This window comes from Betta splendens, chromosome 9, assembly GCF_900634795.4.
Source record: "Betta splendens chromosome 9, fBetSpl5.4, whole genome shotgun sequence".
Taxonomy (NCBI): Eukaryota; Metazoa; Chordata; class Actinopteri; order Anabantiformes; family Osphronemidae; genus Betta; species Betta splendens.
The window spans coordinates 19583820-19604794 of record NC_040889.2 but is presented as its reverse complement, the minus strand read 5'-3'; the positions used below and the strand labels follow the sequence as shown (position 1 = coordinate 19604794).

The 20975-nt window shown below is 42.9% G+C and overlaps 1 protein-coding gene across 19 annotated transcripts in view; it reads left to right on the top strand.

Moving 5' to 3' along the window:
* Nucleotides 1–20975, top strand: part of LOC114861926 (uncharacterized) — a 239509-nt gene that overhangs the window by 19154 nt on the left and 199380 nt on the right. For all 19 annotated transcript variants that reach the window (XR_008695592.1, XR_008695593.1, XR_005898051.2 and 16 more), the window contains 2 exons: nt 18843–18885; nt 20488–20722. Coding sequence is in view for 11 of the 19 variants with exons in the window: in XM_029161669.2 (XP_029017502.1) it covers nt 18843–18885; nt 20488–20722 (278 nt within the window). In the remaining 8 variants the exon portion in view is untranslated. The remainder of the gene's footprint in view (nt 1–18842; nt 18886–20487; nt 20723–20975) is intronic.

The following is a 20975-nucleotide window of genomic DNA, read 5'->3' as shown; positions in this document are numbered from 1 at the left end:
ATAGTGAAGGAAAAGAAAATCCTCTGTGCGCCTATGCAGACTAGTAACACGGAGACTAAATTTCTGTGTTTAGAAATTGTCACATTTACTATCATTTTAATGGTGCACTTTATCCCTATAGGTTTTTAACTGTACAATGATAAAGTAATAACATCTGTCCAGGACCTGGCACTAAAATATGACGCCCAAGATTGTTTTAACAAATGAATATGCTCTTTTGTATCCAAACACTGCATCCTTGTCACAACCTTCTGTGAAAGGTTCAAATCTTTTGATTGCATTTTCATTTCAAGCTTTCACAAAAATAGGTTGTGCTATAAATGTAAGGGTAACAGCACATAGAGGTGGTTATGTAGGTAAAGTAAAGGTAAGGTTATACATTTATTTACCAAGAATTAATTTGATGATACAAAATTATTTGAAAATTAACATTTGATGTTTGAATAGTGTTTTAATAGTTTGAAAATGGCATAAAGATAAAAATATAACATTTACTCTAGTTCTCTGATAGGTAAAGTGAGTGTAAAATAACAAAATTAAGCTGATTCCTATACAGCTCGTATTGATTGGAAATAAGTTTGATCAGTATTCATCTAATCAAAAGGTTGGATAATTAACACTAGGGGGCACCAGTGTTCCACATAATGTTATATTTCTATTGTGGAGACATCACTAGGAAGGAAATTATCCTCTGATAAATGATGTGCTTTTGGCATCACAATACATTCTCACAAGTAAGAAGAATTACAGAGTTACCTTACAAATATTTTAATTAATTTTGACAGGCCTTTTAGAATATTTTGAAATCTCTTTGACGCGCTACATAAATTTACTTTGGCAGAACAGCAACTGAATAATTTCTTTTCAGAAGACATGACTGGCAGAGAAACTAAGGTCAAGGTAGACACAAAGAAACACTAATGAATACAATAATCAGTTATCAGTGGTTAATACAGTTCTTATTCTCATCAGCTGAAGTGAAATCAAAGTGAACAATTAATCAAATTTAACTTAGGTTGTAAATGGATTTCTTTCATTTCCAATGGTGATTTATAAGTCAGATAGAAGAAAATAATTTTTTGCTGACTTTATTTAATTGTAGAGAACAAAAATAACGAGATGAGAATATTTGTATGGGTTTAATTTTTTTTAAATTTTTTTTTTCATCAATTTTATGCCAAAAATCCTATGTCAAAGAATTTTACTTTACTACTACCCTTATCAGGACTAGATTGTTGGAAATAGAAACGCTTGTAATCTGAAATTAACTCATTCTTAATATTCATTTTTTAAATAACTAACCAAACTATTACATGTTTAATAATTTTTTATTTATCCTGCTTCATATATTTATTCTAAATTATTCAATCATTTTATTCATGTTTTATTTGTGTTATTTGAAACAGTAATGGGAAAACAATGAATAAAAAAGTTAATAAAGTCTGCATTTTAAGAGAGATTATAATAGTTGTACAGTAAAACACTCTGTTCCTCTTTGTTTTGAAACATTCTCCTAAATCTGTTCTTATTGATTTCTTAGTATGAACATTGTACTAGTCTTACTTCTTTCAATCAGATGCTTCATCTTTTTCTTTTTGATGCACCATCTTGCCTGTATTTGTTTAGTTTTAGTTTTGATAAATAAAAGAACTAAAGCTTCACATTGTTACCTTGTTTGATCGCGCTGTCTCTCCCTCACACACACACACACACACACACACACACACACACACACACACACACACACACACACACACACACACACACCAGACACACACACACACACACACACACACACACACACACTTCCAGCTCTCTGAGTAATCATTGTTCAGTGGCTCTGGTCAGCATGTTGTCACCTGTATCCTATTAGGAACATTCTCACCTCAGCACACAATCATACACACCACATTCCTTCTCCCCCCGACACACACACACACACCTTATCCTTCTCTCCATTCACCCGTGCACTTCTTCTGTCCACTACCTCACAATTCCACACCTGGTGTGTTGCCATTTTTTCCAACTTATGGTTTGAAGCTAACCTTTTCCCTCTGTGTTTTTTATTTCCAGCAGTAAGACCTTGAGAATTGCTGCTATACAGCAATGCTCTCAACCAATCTGCATTTTGGCTTTTACATACTGTATAATTTTCCTCAATGACAATAAGTGGTCATACAGACAAGACATCTGCATGTGTGAGGTTCCCTCAGGGGTTTGGGTCATGGGGCAATACAAGCCAACACCATTATCTGTCTTTACCAACATCCAATGGATTGTGATTGGTTAATAGTGAGACTAGGGAAATCCTCTCGCTATGCTTTTAACAGTGTTAGGCCGCAATGTGTACAGTACATACATATTGGTGGATTGACTTTTATCTATCACAGAAGCCTGGACTTTAACCTGTCAAGTATCAAATTACATGGTTTCCTGACAAACAATGGAATGAGGTCATTCAGATGATAAACTACTTTATGACAGAAAACTAGTGGATGAAGAAAATGCATATATATGCAATATTTACTTTTTTGATTAAACTGAGACATTAAAGTTCTTCTTTTTATGAAGAGTAAACCCTTAGGAAGTTAAAGGAAAAATTTGAAAGTTTTCTTTAAATTTTTGATTTCCATTCCTCACACTGTTTGGGGGTACTTTTCCCACTGCATTTAATGCATTATGTTAAGCAAATTGAAATTATTTGTACGAAGAATTGTGTGTGGTTTGTGTGTACTTCTTACGTGTTCATATTAAGACTGAATGTGTTTGCATGTGTCTGTGCGTACACACGCTTGCATACAAATACGCTCGTGCATCCACAGATCAGCAGCCACTAGGCTATTGCCTATTGTTGCACGGGGAGTGGGTACCCTGTCCCCATCATCTGCTTGTGACACCCACTCTGCGGGACGTGGCAGCTCCCTTAGAAATCAGCAGAGTTCCAATCATCTACATGCCATAACCTTACGGCCGCCTTTGTCCACACCTCTGCCAAGATTCATTTGTGTCGCCCCAGCAGGTCTGACCGCTGAACAATTCCCAGGCGGAGCAGGAGGGAAATACATTCCACTGATTAAAGATATCTGGTGACTGTTCTACATGCTGTCAGCACACTGTTAGTGTTCCCTCACCCCCATCAACCCCTCCTTTCTCCCAATCACCCTGAGCATGTCATCCCCCAGTTTCTCCTCCATACCCTCTCTGGCATTCATGACTAAGAAAGTGAACAAAGCATTGTTTCACTATATATTTAGTATAGATCACCTTTTAAAGTCAGCCATTACACTTAACTTTGTTTTCATCCAATTGCAAACATAATATATATATATTTTTCCTGCAGAACAATTTAATTTAATAATATTTAACAAAATAAAAGACATACATTGTAAGAAAGTCACGACAGTGTGCTGGACAAGGTGGAGGTAAACTGCAGTATTAGAGAGACACATGTTGTTTGGGTGGCGTAAAGAGAATGTGGTGCTTTATTATCACTGGCTCTCATCTTCCTGTCTGTGTGGCCTGACCTTGAGCTTTTCGTCCTGCAACCGCATCGCGTCCAACTGTAAAATAAAATGGAGGACGGCTCGCTCACAGTAAATCTGACTCTGTATGGGTTTTAGAGTCACTGCAGTAAAAGCGCCTTGCAACAGGACACTGCTGTGGGATGAGTAGTTGTGGAGGAGATACGGGGCATCTCATGAATGGCTTTAATGTGATCAAGCAGAGCTGACAAACTAGGTTCTCCTGGTTTTATTTTTGTTTTTTTATCTTCTTACTTTACACAGCATAAAACGAGGATGTGACGGCCCTGCCGAAGAATTCGGCGGTTACTCTTTGCATATGTAGCACTTGTGTGAACCAGCAGGGGCCAGTATTTCGTGACATGTTAAATTGATACGCTTGAACAAATGAGTGCACAGTTGATTAATTTTCTTCTTTGTTCTCCTTTTTGTTGTTGACTTTGTTCACAAGTTTAGGCCTTTTCCACATTATTAGTTTAACTGAACTGCCCTGCCCACATTGGCAGAAGCACACACACACACACGCACACACACACAGTGGCCTATAACTTCAAATGACTTGATTGTTCTACTTTCTTCACTAGGTGCTCCGGTATATGGGTCACATGTTTTGGAAGATCGAGACGGAGGGGGTGTGGGAATTGGCACATCTTTTTTGATTTTTTTTTTTTTTTTTTTTTCCATTTCCCTTTCAGGAGTCACCTCCAAACCCTAATTAACAGGCAAAGCCATCAAATCAAACTTTACCAGTCCCAAAGGTGCTGTCAGTAGGCAGACGCTCCCAATGCCACTTTCTCCTGCCACCTTTTTCCTTCTTTGTTAGAAGACTGACTCGCTCGTGTGCACGTGTGTCGGCACAGGGGCCAGAGTTCAACAGCAACGACAAGTGCTACTGCTGTTATGGGTTCCAGAGACATCAAACCCTTCACAGCCCAATCATCCATGTGCGGATGTGTCTTTGTGTGCTGCTTATTTACACCAAGTGTGCCTGTAGTAATGCGGTTGTTGTCATGCAGACGGCGCCAGTGGCGGCGCGTTCGAGTGTTTTTGTATGCGCGCGTTCACGTCGGCGGCGACAAGCGAGTGTTAGATGTCAGCCGAGGTGAGGGACTGTGGAATGTGGAGAGCAGCAGAGTGGTGCTCTGTGTGACACCGGTCCTGTAGACGAGGGTTAAGCAGGGAATAGGGAATAGTCCTGAGGTAATAGCGTGGGGGCGGAGGGTTGATGAAGGGTGAACAAAGGTGATGCAGTGTTTCACAGACACGACACCCCGATATGCTTTGTTGGCTCATTTGATAGGAGCATGTGAGTGAAGGAGTGCGCCCTCGAGGGAAATTTAATAGCAGTCAACATCAGCCTTTATGCTATGAAAGTAAAAAATAGGGTAAATATACAGGGCAGTGAGAGCAGAATAATTCAGTGATGTTCTGGCGCCGCCCGGGATGTGGGAGTGTAAAGTGACCGAGCTATTCGTGGCTAGACTTTATTTCAGTTATCATTCAACCTGTGTCTAAATATGAAAGCCTCAGCGTACACTTATTAAGGGCTCTCGTCATTAAACAGAGAGACTCCGGGGTGGCTCCTCTGGGTCTCATCTGCTTTACTTTCTTCTGTTAGATTCATATCTGATATTTAGCCACAGAGTCACATTATGCTCTTTTTCTCCAAGTCGAGACTGAAACCAAAGGCTGTGTATGTCACACTTTAGACCACAGAGGTGACTTTTACCCATGTGAGAAGCATTACTCTTAAACCCAGACAGGAGCTGATGGGCTCTGAACTTCAAATGCAGTGTCAGGGGCCCAATGGCATCTCGAAAAGGGTAGCAGGCGAGCACTTGACCTTCCATTAATTGTTTCCCATGCATAACCACTTGTTAATTACTGGAACAGCCAAAATGGCTTCCAGAGCTAGTTTGTAAAAGGTCACTTACCACTGGGCAATGGAGAGCCTCAGCCGGTCCTGAGCTCGCTGGTCCGTTAGTCTAGTTGAGTACCACACGCTAAAGATGTGTGATGATTTAATGTAAATGCTGCCTTTAAGGGAGGACGGCAGCTTGTGTTTGTGCCACTGAGCATCACCTATCACTTCCTGGGTTGAATACGGAATTCCCTGCAGACAGACCAAGCACCATAGAGTTGCAGTATATAATAATATACTTGTGTGAATAATTGTGAGCCCATGTCAAATATTAACCTTGTGGTTGGTAACTTTGCCACACACACACACACACACACACACACACACACACACACACACACACACACACCGCTCCTTCATCTCATTAGCCTCTGTCCCCGTTCTCTTTATTTTCTCCACCTCGTCTGCATAAGAGAATATATACCATTCTTTGTAGTGACGGTGTTATCAGGCAGGGTCATCTTTCTTGCCTCTTCCTCACAGTGTTATGATAAGGACTTCTGTTATTTTAAAGAACCTATTCAAGGCGAGGAGCGATAATGCGGCGATAAAGTGATTAAACAGAAAAGGGTTTTATATGATGCACATTTAACAGGTTTGTCCCTTTTCTTGTCTCAGGAATGATTACCTTTAAGTATCTCTCCTGTTCTTTATTGCAGCTTATGAAAGCATGTAAATGGCAGCCTAGCAACTGGGACTGAACTTTCTAGATGTCTTTTGTGTGTTTTAAATGATTCTCCGGTCCGTTCTTTTACATTTCAATACAACTTTTATTCTTGCATTTTTGTAGTTCTGTAACTTGCGCATTAATATTAATAATTAAATTACTGTCTTGAACCCCAGCCCAAGGGGCGATGGTGACTTTGTATTGAGGTCATGCCAAGATTTCGCGTCCCACATTTGCTTGTTGGGTAGCAAAATGTTCCGGCTTCCACTTGGAGAGATCTTTAACCTTTCGGAGCAGCATATCAGAGTTACGCAATCTTGGCTGATATTTACTGGTATATTCTTACATTTTTCATTCTGCAACTCTGTTCCTGCCCCTTCTTTACTCCTTTTTTAATAGCTGCCGGTATTGTCTTGGTCCTTGCTGACAACAAAGGGGATAAATGCAATGCCTACTGTAAGTCCCTGTGGTTAGGCCTTGGACATGACACGTGTCAGCCTATGATAAATTGGTTGTGTGTCTGTTCAATTTCAAATGCAAAGCTCTAGAGAAAGAGGTAGAGAGAAAGACAGTGAGAGAGAAAAGAACATGATGGAGAATGGGGTGAGAGAGAGAGAGAGAGATGCCGGCATATTTCTGGCACAGAGAGAGAAGGATGCCTCAGATGCTGGATGTTAATGTGTGGAGTGCAGATAAGGCATTGCACAAGTTTGAGAGCGGTTGCCCACGTCCTGGGGTTTGGGAGGTGAAATCTTGGCAGCAGGACAGGTGCTAGACAGTGGAGGAGGAGGCGGAAGAGAGGGGAGCAGGAGAGACAAAGAATGACAGATGAGAGAGCTGTTTTCACAGTGCTGATGAATCACTTTTTGCTGATGTGTCCACAAGCACAGCACTAATGAATTTGCGTCACCTAACTCTGCCCACTTTCCGTCTACACACGTGGGCTAATTGTTTATTTTTTTTCCCCCAATGTTGTTAATTTTTGTCATCTTTAGGCTGCGTAGGCACACGTTAAAAACCAGCAAATTTAAAGTGAAACTGAAAATGCTTAAAAACAAACAATGTAAGAAAGAAGTACTCTGTGCCTCCACGAGATGCCTGGCTAATAATCTGCCTGTGCTAATCAGTGCAGCTGGGCTGGGAGAGTTGGCGCTCTGACACCAGGCAGCCACGCAGACTGTTGGAAGAGGCGCGGATGCGAGCCAAATCCAGCTTGTATCTCCCGAGCGGAGCTTTACAGGAGGAGGGGTGCTTGGTGAGGAGAGAGGGAGAGAGGGAGAGAGGGCGAGAGTGGAAAAGCGGCTTCTATACCTTGGGACGCCTGCCTGCTTGATGCCTTCATGGGAAAAGAGGAACGGATGGCACTTGTGCTTTAACAACTGGCCTGTGAAGTGATAAAGCTGATATTATGGTAATGTCAATCTAATCTAAGAGCGAGAGGGATGCACTCGAAATTCTTGGCAGAGGAGTGGCCCTGCAAATATCTCAGGTTCTCTCAGCGTGCATCCCGCCTTTGTGGCCTGCTTTTTTGTTTTTCCCCATGCAACGCTTTTATTTTATATGCTGTGGTGCAGTACAAAATAAAAAGAATGAAAAATTAGTTCATTTCCTTGGTGGTTATGTCAGCTTGGCTCTGGTCTCTGTGTAAATTTTCTTTTCACTTCCTGCTTGCAACAACTCATTTCAGTCATTTTTCCTTTTCTCCTCCATCGTCTTCTTCCTCCAGACACACTCCCTGCTTCCCTCAGCAATCTCGATGCTCCATAACATGTAGCGTGAGACTCCCCGGCTGTACGTGTCGTGTTTGACCTTTAAATGTCATTTGCAGGTGCGGCGAGGTGGCCTGCTGCTAATGCGCAAATTTGATAAAAAAGTTTATCTGCCCAGAATCCAAGAGGCCTGCGAGAAGGGACCTGTGTGTCTGCCGACGCCCCCACCGCCTGACCCTGCAGGAACGCAAACTTTTTTTCCCCGACTACTGGAAGAAACGTCGGCGAGCAGACAAAGGGGAAGAGAAAGAAAGGTTCAAGGCACGCAGGACGCTGACTGTGCTGAGCCGGGAACTGTTTTTTTTCTCCCTGTGATCCATCCGCAGCTGAACTCTCTGACACCTCATCTGCCGTGCTGACGAGGCGTCGCCGCGCCTTAATTGAAGTGGGTTTGTCTCATCCCTGCTCTCCCATGATCCTCTTCTCTATGGGTCAGTGAGAGGTAGGGGAAACCCCCTCGAGTACGCGGCATTGGTGGGATTGCTATTTGCCTCCTGCCGCCCTACTGAGAGGATGTTAGATTGAAGTTATTTTATGCTTGGCTTACCCCTCTCTTCCACTCTTCTGCATCGTATCTCCCGCTCTCTCGTCTTCCTGTCTTTTTTTCCGCTGCCCCACCGCTCTCCCGATCCACCGTTCTTAAAACCTCTCAAGCAGCAAGGAGGAGGGAAGGCATCCGTTACACTGTGAAACGACTGTGGTTTTTATGAAGGTCCTGCAGTTGAATACGTCTACAGCACAGTACTTTTTCCACTGGGGCTCAGATCTCTTTGAAATGACTATCATATATTTTCTCAACCTGCTCTCACAATCAGTGTGTGTGGACAAGGAATAGTTTTAGCAAACATACAGAAGAATAACCTCCAGCCAGCCAGGCATTAGTAACATTCAGCATCTGTAGTTACTTTCACACTTAAGGGAAAGTTTTCATTGTTAACATTAAGCACTAAGCAGTATGGCATTTTGTGTGTGTGTGTGTGTGTGGTGAGCATGGGAGGTTGTACTACTGTGAGAGTGCAGCGCTTTATGTTCCTGTGTGTGTTCTGGAGTAAAGCCTGTTTGTAGCTCTAAGTGTTGTGCGCATTAGGGGAATGAGGGTAATGATGTGCGAGGCAGTTGAGTTCTGTGCCGGGGCGACCCTGCGGCTCACACCCCATTCCCAGCCCAATGTGTTTCTGATTCTTTTCATCCCTCATCACCAGTCAGCTTCGTCTGACAGCAGCCACATTCATGTGAGGTTAGCCCACACACAAGCATGCACACACACAGACACACACATACACTGTACTGTATACTGTATCCAAACTTTATTCATACATACAGTACTGTATGCAGTGGAGACAATGCACACACCACGCACACTCCTATTAAGCTGCACATATTTACAGCCACATCAAGATATGCGTGTGCACACATTTAATTCTTCTTTTTTTAACTACACAATGAAACGATCACCCCACATCAGCAACATCATCTTTTCTTTTTTTTTCTTAAATGCAAGCATAAAGCAATATTCACCCTCATTCCAAAGGTGAAACGCTGAGGTCATTGCATAAGTAGCAGTCAGCCTTGATTCGTCATTTTCAGCCGCAAACACATGTGGCTAGACTCATATTGGCTCATATAGATGTATTCCCAAAAACCTGTCAGAAACATGCCTCTGCATATTGATTCCCCTGTTGTCATTGTGATTAGAAAGAAGTCTGATCTTCCCTGTGTTTCCCCACCTGCCAGTGTGGGGGTCTGGGCCAGGACGCAAAGGCAAATATATGACAGAACCTTCTTCAGCACTGCTTACCTTTATGGTTCAGTGCAGTAATTGGCCCAGGGTGAACATACCCGCTCGACACTGGCAGTAATATATCTGAGAAGATATTGAAAAACCTGATGAGGGAGACACGGGATGTGTTGTAGAATACAAAAGTTAATAATGGTGCGGATTGTGATGAATGGATCCCTAAATGCGTCCTGATATCGGTCTAAATTGCATTCTTTTGCTCACAGTTTTGTGTTTTTAATTTATCCATCCTCTCATTGACTATGTAAGGTGCTTGCGCCATGTAAGAGGAAAGTTCACTTTGTGTGGAGGATAATGCATGCGTATATATACGTATATGTGTGCGTGTGTCCAAGCAACAGTATGACACCGTCCAGCACTGTCATCACGAAGACGCACATTGAACGTGTCTAAAAAGAGTCATGGACTCAACACTCATACAATGTGCTTTTGAGTACATACATATCATTTTCCTGCAGCATACAGTATATCATCCCCCATACCGAGACATCTGAAAAGAGAGCATGATCTATAGCAAAACATTAATCATCATTCATTGTATGTTAATAAATTCAGAATTTCTCCATTTACCATGCGGACGTCCACGCGTGCTAGAAATGCAACCTTTCCAGAGCTCATAAATCACACACAGTGAGTCATCTGACAAAGTACCCCAAACACAGGCTGAGGCACTGCGATCCCTAGGGCACAAACACACGCCATTTAATGTGGCGGATTCAGAGCGGGGACGAGAGCTTCTTGACGCCTCTTGCAGATTCCGCCGTGAAACCATGCTAACACGGAACGTTTGCTGCAACCTGGGAAAATACCAGGCAGAATCAGAGGGGATTGTGGGATGCCTGTGGTCTCTCCTGCGGTGATTTTTGGGTTCATCAGAGTTCTTTATTCTCTTTCTAGTTGCCTCTGTCTTCTTGCTCAATGCCTCTTGGGGTGGAGGCCATGTGCAAACAACAACACTTAAACCCAGGGGCTTGGTTAGCAGTGTGTACATTGGAGACCCCCTGCCTTTTTGACTTACTAGACATATTCAAACTTTAAAAAAGGGACTTGCAGCACTTTGTTTGGTTTCTGTTTTGGGAAAGTCTTGTATCCACTTTTTATAAATTGCCAAGCAAAAACTAAATGAAAGGAGACAAAATTTATACATCTGAATGTGAGAGGTAGCAACTCTCACATGATACCTGGGCTACGTGAAAGCTTTATTTAGTGTTTGTTTGTTTTATGCAGCAAGATTAAGCAGGTTTCCAGACATAATCCTAACGCTGAAATATAATTCAACCATTGAAGATACCGGTAATACAAATTTGTTCTTCTTTTTAAATCATACATTTGATATTATACAAAAAATATTATATTTTTGTCCTATTTGTAATTCTTCTGTTCTAATCTGGAGGTTCAGAGAGATTACCACAGCGGAGCAAATACAAAAGCCTGTTCTCTCTAGATGAAGAGGAACAGATTCATCTGCTACCAACTTCAGTCGCCCAGTAATAGTCAGTGGAAGGCTGTTATTTATGCACCTACATGATAGATTACATTATTTTTAGCCTGCAGGGAAGAGATCCTCATTGTTTCCCTTTACACACACAGAATAATCATGTCTCTTTACCTTTTAGCAAAGTGCTTCAGATTAAAAGATTAAAGGCTTTGTGGTGAGACGGGGGGGGGGGGGTGGAGACAAACAGCTGGCCGTCGAAAACCTCAACGCTGTCAAAAGAAGTTTGAGTCAGAGTGAGGTTGCGTTGCATGTATTATAGAGGACACCCTCTATACTGCGATTAGTACCAAATAATGTCATCACATCGTAATGACCCCAGTGTTTGCGCTGTGCAAAGCGAGTGGCCTCTCATATGCAAAACACTTCTGCTGCGAGTAAAGGCTTGTCTGTATATATGGAAATCCAGAGTCGATAGAGACGCCAGACGTTACAGTATAGAACAGACAGCATTATTTATCCTCCTTCCTCCTTTTCTCTCATTTTCATCCTTTTTACCCCCCTTTGGGTCTCTGGATCTCTTCCCATCTCTCCTCTGTTGCCCGGGCCCGTCCCCGGCTCCCTGGAGACGGGAGGACGAGTGGTTATTTCTGACTCTGGAAGATGGTTGTGACTAATTGATTCGACATCTGATGGAACGTGTGTAACGTCTTCTTTTCCCCTGCTGCTCTGGCCTTGCCATTTGCTCAGATGAGCGGCGAACAATACTGTGTTGTGCATATATTGTTGTTCTACAGTATATGACTGTTTGATATGAGGAATGTGTTGACGCCAGCCCTGTCTGTGTTCTTTTGCATCTCCACATAGCGTCATCCCCGGTAATCTAAATTATTACTGGACTGTTTGATGTTGTCCTTGGAGAGAGGAAATTCTGTCTACCAATATGTTCCCATTGGACTCATAACAATGGTTATATGGCCAACACTCAAAATACTCCCACTTATGTATCTGTTAGATCGCTTTCTATTGTTTTTACATGTTTTTGAGATGTTGCACCACATAAACACAATTGATCCCAGAGGTGCCTTAGACAAGGAATACATCTAATTCACCTATTGAAGTTTAGTTTTTTTTCTTCTAGTCTTTCCCCACTCTCTTCCACTCCTTTGGTCTTTTGTCTTTGTCTCTGTGGCATAGTTTTGGGTAGAGTCCAGAGACTTAATGAGGCGGTTCTGATGGGCCAAGTCCCAGAGGTCTTGAGGCTGCAGCAGTCCACTGTTGATGCCCACTCTAAAGTACCTAATTGATCTAATCATTTAGCCGATTGGTCAAAGTAATCAGTCTCTGGTGGGCACACGTGGGATAAACAATGACAAGTGTTTAGTGGCTGCAGACCCATCGCTGTCTACAGTACAATAGTCTGTAGGAACGAAGGACTGTGTTCAGGAGTGTGCATAGATGACTGTTTATGTGCTACATTAGCTAGTCATTTAAAGTTTCCTATACAAAGTTCCCGTTTCTAAAATTAAATGTTTATGAACTCTCTAGTAAGAGTAAGTTCCTTATTCAAGCTCCTATGAAGTGGATAATGTTTTGCGTGTAATTTTAATGTAGTGTAAAGTAGATTGCAAAGAAGAACCCTTCATTTACATCCTTTAAGGTCTGCAAAGCAGGGAGCAGTGGAAGTAGCTTTATGAAGAAGACACATTTAGTATATTGTCGGGATGTGGAGAAGGCCACTAGGGAATGATCAAGTGTGCGTCCCATCGACCCGCATCCTCTTCCCCATTACCCTGACATTTCATCCCTACATTTAATTCCAGGCTTTTCTAAAGAGCAGGTAATAGTGCAGAGGGGTACAGGGACCCAGAATTAAGCAGTTTTACACCGAAGGGTAATTTGGTGTGATAAATGTGCCGTCGCTGGTAACTAATAATACATATTTTAAGTAGCAGCGGCGCGGCTCCATGGCCCAGTAAAGGTAGCATCATTATTAATGTGGGAGTCGCTGCGTGTTTTAGTCAGGGTTACGGCACCAAGGTCAGAGCTACGTTTCACTGAATTAAAAGCCATTTTGAGCTATGGCACTCCTAATCAACTCGGACCTAAAGGTGCATAGCTCAGTTATAATGAGGCACCAATGAATTTAAATAAACAGCAAGATCTAGTGATTTATAAAGGCAATGTGCTATCCTTATAGCTCGTTAGCCATGACGGATACTCTTTATTCTCTGGGCTTCTTTACCCACAGGACCCTGAGCTTTTAACCAAGTAATGTCTGCCTCCATTGTCAGCGGATATGCATTCGGAGCAGGACACTTATCCCTGTCATTATGAAAAGTGGAGACACAATACAAGAGTAATGGTAATGTATGCCATCCAAATAGGTGATTTTTCTCCTCCCCTCCCTCCATTTTTTTGCCCATGTAAAAACTACCCCAGAGTTTTAGGCCCATGAATTCATCATCATATTTTCACAAAGGGGTTTTCATATATTCTGAAAGAAAGCATAATCCTTGATAGTGGAAATGTTTTGCATTTAAAGCGGTACTTTTGGTCGGGGAATTGATGGCGATGTTTTGGGGGGCGAGGGAGGGGCTGTCGAGTTCTAGTGATCACTTATATAAATTATAATATTTTCATGAGTGAAAAGAGTCTGTGGCTTATTTCAGATACTTGGCTTTGAAATAATAGAAACTTCTACAATCAATGTGCCACCATGAAAATGCTGATGGGGAACTTTCTAACATAAAGATTGATTCCCCAAATCTCCAACCCCCATATTTTAGGATTTTTGTTTTTCCATTTAAAATTCTCGTAACCTGTTGCAGTGGAAGCTACCTTAGTGCTGCCAGTGTTTATAATCTGGTGACCCAGGGAGGATCGCTCTTCAGCTTCGGCTGGAGCCAGACGGAGTAGTGAGGCGTGCACATGTAACCGCCTCTGGCCTCCCCCCTGCTGCTGCTGTAGGGGCATGCCAGGGCTTTAGCCACTTCATCAGGTCCTTTGTTGCCTGCCTCTCTTTTGTGTTGCCCTTGAAGGCGTTGCAAGCAAAGCCATGGCTACGGCCTCTTTTATATCTTGATACAGCTTATTCAGGAGACTTTTGAAAATCTGGTGGCTTGAGCGGTCACTCTGGTAGGAGGTGTGTCCCGTTTTATTGCTTCCAGGAATAAGCAGCTCACCTGATGTTAGGATTGACTGGTTTAATCACTGCACATTTTATGACTATTAAATTAGGGGGGTTAATTTAATTTTGAGGCTAACCACTGTACGTGGTGGTGCTGCTGCTCATTTGAAAAAGTGGTGTGTGAGAGCAGGATGCAGAGCCTCGATGCACTTCTGTTTCTGTGTCACTACCTGAGCTTATTCTGAATTTAAATTGACATCAAATATTTTCATTTTCCAAAGGACAAAAGTGTTGACTCACCTCCAAAATACAGTTGTTTGATTTCCCATGTGAACATAGTACACAGTGACACCCATAGCTTTCACCATTCAGAGACTCACTCACTCAGCCCCTCGCTGTGCTCCGCATTTCAGAGTAATTTTCACTCCTGACACCACAGCTCTGCCTACCTGCCAATTTCTGTCTCGGTTCCTGAATGGGTGATTTGTAAAGCCATGTTCACCTCAACACTCAGAAGATTTACTCAGGAGTGAGCTTGCCAGGTGTTTGAGCTGTCACTTCGCTCTGTGTCCACAAACTTGCTGAAAGGAAAGAAATAGCCACATTCAGCCAGTTAACCAGGCCAGCTGAGTTACTGTTGGAGTGGAGCACGGCTGTGGCTTACAGTACAGTCAAGCAACACAAGTTAGAAGGCTTTCTGATAATGTATATAAATATTACATATAAATTCAGAGGACAGTTTTCTATGGATAATTTGCATAGAAACTTGGGTTATATTCACATTATCTTTAAATATCACTGACTGAAAAGCCGTTGGTTAGTCACCCATCTTTTTATAATTACCCACTATTCATCAAGTTACGCTTTTAATTTGGCTTAACATTTTACAACCTTTTTCATTTTTTTTTTCTCCACCACCTTCCTCGCACCCTGGTTTCTAAACAGGCTGCAGTTGTTTTTGGGGCTGGAGGTCGTTGATTTGTCTGCCTCTCTACGTAGGGCACTGAGGTCACCGCGGCCCCGGAAGAATCAAGCTTCGAAAATGAGAAGCCCTGCTCTGCTCCCCCGCTGGCGACCGGGAGCGCCCCTTGCCCGCGCCCGCCCTGATGATTAATGCCACCCCCGTCCAGCCACAAACCTTTCTGCCTCAGATAATGCCAGGCAGCAAGCGCGGCTGACACTTTTAATGTATAATTAAGTAGAAAAAGTCAGCACTGGCTATGCAAATTTTTTAAAATGATAAATGACGCTGTACAGCAGCAGGGATTGATTTGGTGTAAATGAAACTAATTAAGGAAATGTCAAACATAATTAATAAAACAGGTTTAAGCTGCAAAACATTGTCAATTGAATGAATGAGGAGGCATTGGCTCCCATTGTTCAGGCTTTATTTAGGTCTTGTGTTTAGCTTGTTCCTTGCTCCAGAATGCTCTCTCCCCTCCTCGCTGCCTCCACCACCAATTCCCTGAGAGGGGGAAAATAAATTTGCTTGTCTCTCTGCTGACTGTAGAAATTAATTGCTGAAATCTTGTCCCATCCAAGTGTTACATTCACACGCAGGACATTAACATAACTAATTTGAAAGAGCTCAAATGACTGCATAATGGAGCTCCGTCACCATGCATGACAGTCGCTGGTCATACCAAATTAGCTTGGTTTTATAATTGAAAATTTCCCCCCCTTTCTAATTTTTTCACCATTTCTCTCCTCACCCTTCATCCACTTCTTCCTCCATGGTATCTTTCTTTTCCGTTCTGTTTTCTTGATAAGAACAAAGGTTTTATAATTCACAAAAAGAGTGCCTGACCTATAATTAGAGAAGAGGAGTGAGGCGAAGGGAGGGGGGGCAGGTGCCAAGTGGTGGTGGCAGAGTCAGATCCTTAGTCCTGGTAATGATGCTGGAGACCTTGTGGCCCCCCCGGGGATGCAGAAGAATAATGGGATGGGCTATTTTTATGGGGGAGCAAAGCAATGGGCCACCAGCCGCTGGGATGCTACTGCCTGGGCATGGTGCTGAGCAGCAGGGGCTAGCAGGGGGCTAGCGGGGGGCAAAGGAGGGTGACCACTCAACCTGCCAGACTGTCAGTTCCCAGCCCTGCCCATCAGTTCTGTACGTCAGCGTGATGCACCGCTGTTGGCCTCCATGCCCCTGCGCCAGCCGCTGCCCTTGCCACAGAGAGAAAGGGAGAACAGGGTGGGTGGAAGAGGAGGTTGGGGGGAGAAACATCTGCCACTGTTAGGATAACATAAGATTCAGATATGCAGAGTGAAGTCTGGAATGTTAATGACTGATTAAACATGCATATAAATTTATATGTTTAGCCGAATGTGTTTGAACCTAATCATAACAATGTAGCAATATAAAGTTTGTACTGTAGTTGCAGCTGGAGTTTTATATCTTACCTGTTTGACACTTTTGTAATCTAAAACTAAAATAAGAAATGCTATTATGATTGTGCACTGTTTGACCCGAGCCTCCCGGTGCTATTACAGATATCGTTAATAATGCGTTTGTGTGCCGAGCACTGCAGCAGACCTATGGCTGCCAATATTTTTGTGTTTTGGTTTTACGCACTCTAAGCACTGTTATTTATCATACTCCCACATAACCATTCTCCAGAGTCGCAGAAGCAAAAGGAAACAAAAACAAGAAAACAAAAAGTGTGCGGACTAAAGAAGTCAAATAAAAAACAAAACAAAATAAAATCTCCGGAACAGTCACAGTCTTAATTCCCATTGCATTTTCACTCTCATCTTTATTTCATTATTCCATTGAGGACTCCTATGCTAGTAAAAGTAAACTTAAATCCTGGACTCCTGTACTGTTTCAGAATTTGTTATGCAAGACAGTACTGTAGCAGCTCCAGAGCAGCCCCAGCCCCACGGAGCTAAGATGATTGTTACAGCGGTGCTCTATGTGCCGCTGCTGTATTTAAGCATTCTCTGTTTATATGCGTTGTCTTTTAAAGCTTATTCTCTCTCGAATGGGTTTTTTATTCCTGTGGCCACAGAAACCGTAGTAGACTGGTAATTAGCAATGCTTTATAATGAGTGTGGTTGGTCCAGTCAGATGCATGTTCTCAACTCAACTCAAGGATATAATTTTCTGTGAGTTATGACCACGTGTCTATTCTGGAGAATGTAAAAAAGCTCATAATATACCCACATGTTGTTGTAAAGTGTGAGGTCTGTCAGTTTAAAAAGGTACAATTTGCAGTGAACGCTGGAAATACTGTAACTTGGGGGGGTTGATGCCAAAACAAGAAGTTAATGCAACAGGTAGAAACATAGGACCTATCCAAACCTTGAATCTCTGAGAAACTAAGACCCACTACCTGATAGAAACCTACACTCACAAAATGAACAGATTTGGTGGAGTAGCAGCAAGGTTGCGTGTTTGAGTTTGACATACCAGCAACTTGGTTCATATTGTGGCGCACACAGGCTACGCATACCTGTGTGCACTGGGCTCCTCCCAGGAATAAAACAGGCTTGTATTTTAATAATAATAATAATAGATAGTAATGGGTTTGTCTAATGTGCTGTAATATGGCCATCTTCATTCTGTCATGCTACAATATTTCATTTGATGAACACATAAACACAGAAAGTGATGTTGGGAAAAATAAATCACGGGAGGAATGTGCCTCAGTCTCAGGTTCTTGTTCCAGTAATAACAGCAACATCTAATCTAAGCCCCTCAAAACATGCAGTAATATTCATAGAAACCCATGACCTGAAATTTCCAAGTGGTATTTCACCTTTCATGTTATTTCCTTCTACACATTCTGCCACAACTCTTTCTTACAACCCAATCCTTAAAATGCCAAGGGTCACAAGTCAAACATATGCAGTGCGGATTACAATTTATTACCTCATATTTGCCTGATAATTTTTCTCTTTTGACAAGCTTAGGTAAATCATAGAGCCTACTCTATAATGTATGAGCGCTCTGTTGGCTTGATGAGTAAAGTCCGTTGCTATTGGCTCTTAGCCTGTGGTGTTTGAGCTCCCATAAGGCCAATAAGGCCTGTCCGTATTCCAACATGACTGAAATCGCTGCACGACCGGGTAGAGGTTCTGGTATTTATAGAAAACCTTATGCAAATAAATGAGTGCCTTGTTGGACTGTTGGTGCAGAGAGGTGACAGTTAAATATGTACACACGGAAGGAGCAATGTGTAGGCTTCTCCCTCTTTTGAGGCAAGTCCAATCAGTTAGAATGGCCTGCTCTCCTCATTTCATCTGAATACAGTCGGCTCAGTCTAAGGAAGTGTGCCTCCCCTCCCATGTATATTATTCCTTCCCACCGAAGGCTCATTATTTTACAGCAGGGTGTGTGAGAGGTGGCCTCAGTCTCTGAACTCTCTGTCGAGGCTGTATTAATCAAACTTCACACAGCGGGAAAGGGTCCACCCACTGACACAGCACCACTCGTTCCACACTTCAGGACAAAGAGGAAAACGCACCAGCTTAGCACTGAATGTGAAACTGCTTTTTGGAGCAGCGCTTTTTAATGCTTTTCACAAACTATGTTGTTGTTCAACTCCGTATAACCGCGCCTCATGCTAATATCGTCTCCGTCTTTTGTGTCTTTACAGTGGACAACAGGATCTTTGCTTGGGGAGATGGCACCAGTGGACAGTAAGTCGGCTTCAACATTCAACCTGTGAGCAGCATCTGTTTCCCCCCCGATGTTTGCAGCAGCGGCAATGTCACCACATTAGCTTTATCAGTGTGTGTAATAAAAGTTCAAAGCCTAATTCAGGTTATTGTACTCGCCGTTTAAAATCCATGTTCCCCTCTGACACTTTATTTCTCATTTGTGTATAAAACTGCAAAAACATACTGAGAAATCATGTTGTCTGTCAGCCACACAAACTTAAGTTGTTTTCCTCCTGATGAGCTTCCTTGTTAAAAGTTGTCCAGCCAGGAGCCAGTCTGGCCGTAATGACGTCTGACGGCCAGGGGGCTGCGGTGATTCAGTGGCCCGCAAGTGCTCAAGCAGCAGCACCGCAGACCTCAGAGAAATACATTAAAGAAACAAAGGCCTCCTTTCTCACTCTCTCACCATCATCACCACTGTCCTGTCCTCCCTCTCTTACTCTCAATTTCTCTGTCTGTCTCATTCTGTCTCTCCTCGTGATGCTTTGACCCCTTTAAGCAGGTCGAGGCTCTCCAGTGGGGCGCTTATAGTTGGAGGAGCCTATAGTTTGAGCTCCACAACACCCACTTGCAGAGCAAAGGGTGAGCATCTCCGTTACACAACTGGCACTGTGATATCTGAAAACTCCTCAGCTCTCCTGTGTCTCTCACTGGAGGCGAGAGAGGAGAAGAGTACGCAGGAGCTGTGTAAATTTAAACTGGCAAACTTTCTGATGGAAATAGCAGTGACCCCAGAGTGGTCTTGTCTTGAGTTGAAGCATTGTTGTAATCAATACAGGCTCTCGTGGGGACCGCGGGCGAGGACCTTTTGTTCCCCGTTTGTGGAAATAATGGAGAAGACTGTTTGTTATTTTTTCCAGACATGCCGCAAACTAGCAGATATGGCCAGGGCATCGCAGGTTATGACGCTGGCTCAGGGAAACAAATACAAAGAGGGGCATTTTATCAAGAAGCAAACAGCCGAGCTCTGTTTGAAGCTGCTGGGAGCTCGCGGGTCACGGGGGCGCCGGGGCTGCGTTTGACCAGCTCATCTTGAAACGGGGTTTTGGATGTTCTTTGTTCACTCACACTGGGGACGCAGAGACAGAATCATAACACTGTGCTGTGACCTTATGTAAAGTCATTTGTGCGATTATAAATTGAGTTAGGTCCAGTTATTATGGAACCTAAAAGTGACCTCAGTGAAGTAGGACTGTTAGACAGACTGAATGTGTGAGCAAACATACCCGAAAGAAAACTCCACAGTATTGTATTAGTGTTGCAAAGGTGGAAGGTGATAGCAATACTATGCTATATATGAAAACATGCATTTATATGAAAATATATAATGATGATGGTGCAAGTAGTTAAAGAACTAGTTGCCCCACAAACAGAAAGAAATGGGTTAGATTCCCCCACAGTTTCACTTATCACAGTTCCCACAGTCCAGAGACATGCAGGCAGGTTAATTGGCCTAAACTGGGAGTGGTGGTCTGTCTACAGTAAGTGTGGCCCTGTGATGGACTGATGGGTGCACCCCACGTCTCACCCTTACGAGGATGAGTGATCCAAAATATTTTCTTGTGTTCTTTCTTTTTTCAGGCTGGGCTGTGGGGAAAGAACCATTAAGGACCGTCCGACTGAGGTCAGGTTGGCAAAGGAACTGAACGTCACAGGAGAGGATGTGCCTGCGGTTGGTGCCAGTATAGTTGGCGTGGCCTGTGGAAGTAGACACTCCTTCTTATGGACTGAGACTGGACAGGCCTACAGCTTTGGGAATAACTTCTATGCCCAGCTAGGTTATGACTTCCAGAGGGCTGACTTCAAAGAGCACCAGGTACGGGGCCAATAGCCCTACACGGCCACATAAAACAAATGTATGATGTAAGATCATTTATGATTATAATTAAACACCTAGCTAATATCTACAGCCTAATGGAAGCATGTAGTTTGTGCTGTCCGAGGTATGTCTGTGTGATGGATACCTCTGGGGCCTGGACGCTTCTCTGCTTGTTGTTTCCCTCTGTCGCTGTCCTTACATGGCTAACCGTACAGTTGCGTGCTGCTGAACCATACAAATCCTAAATAAA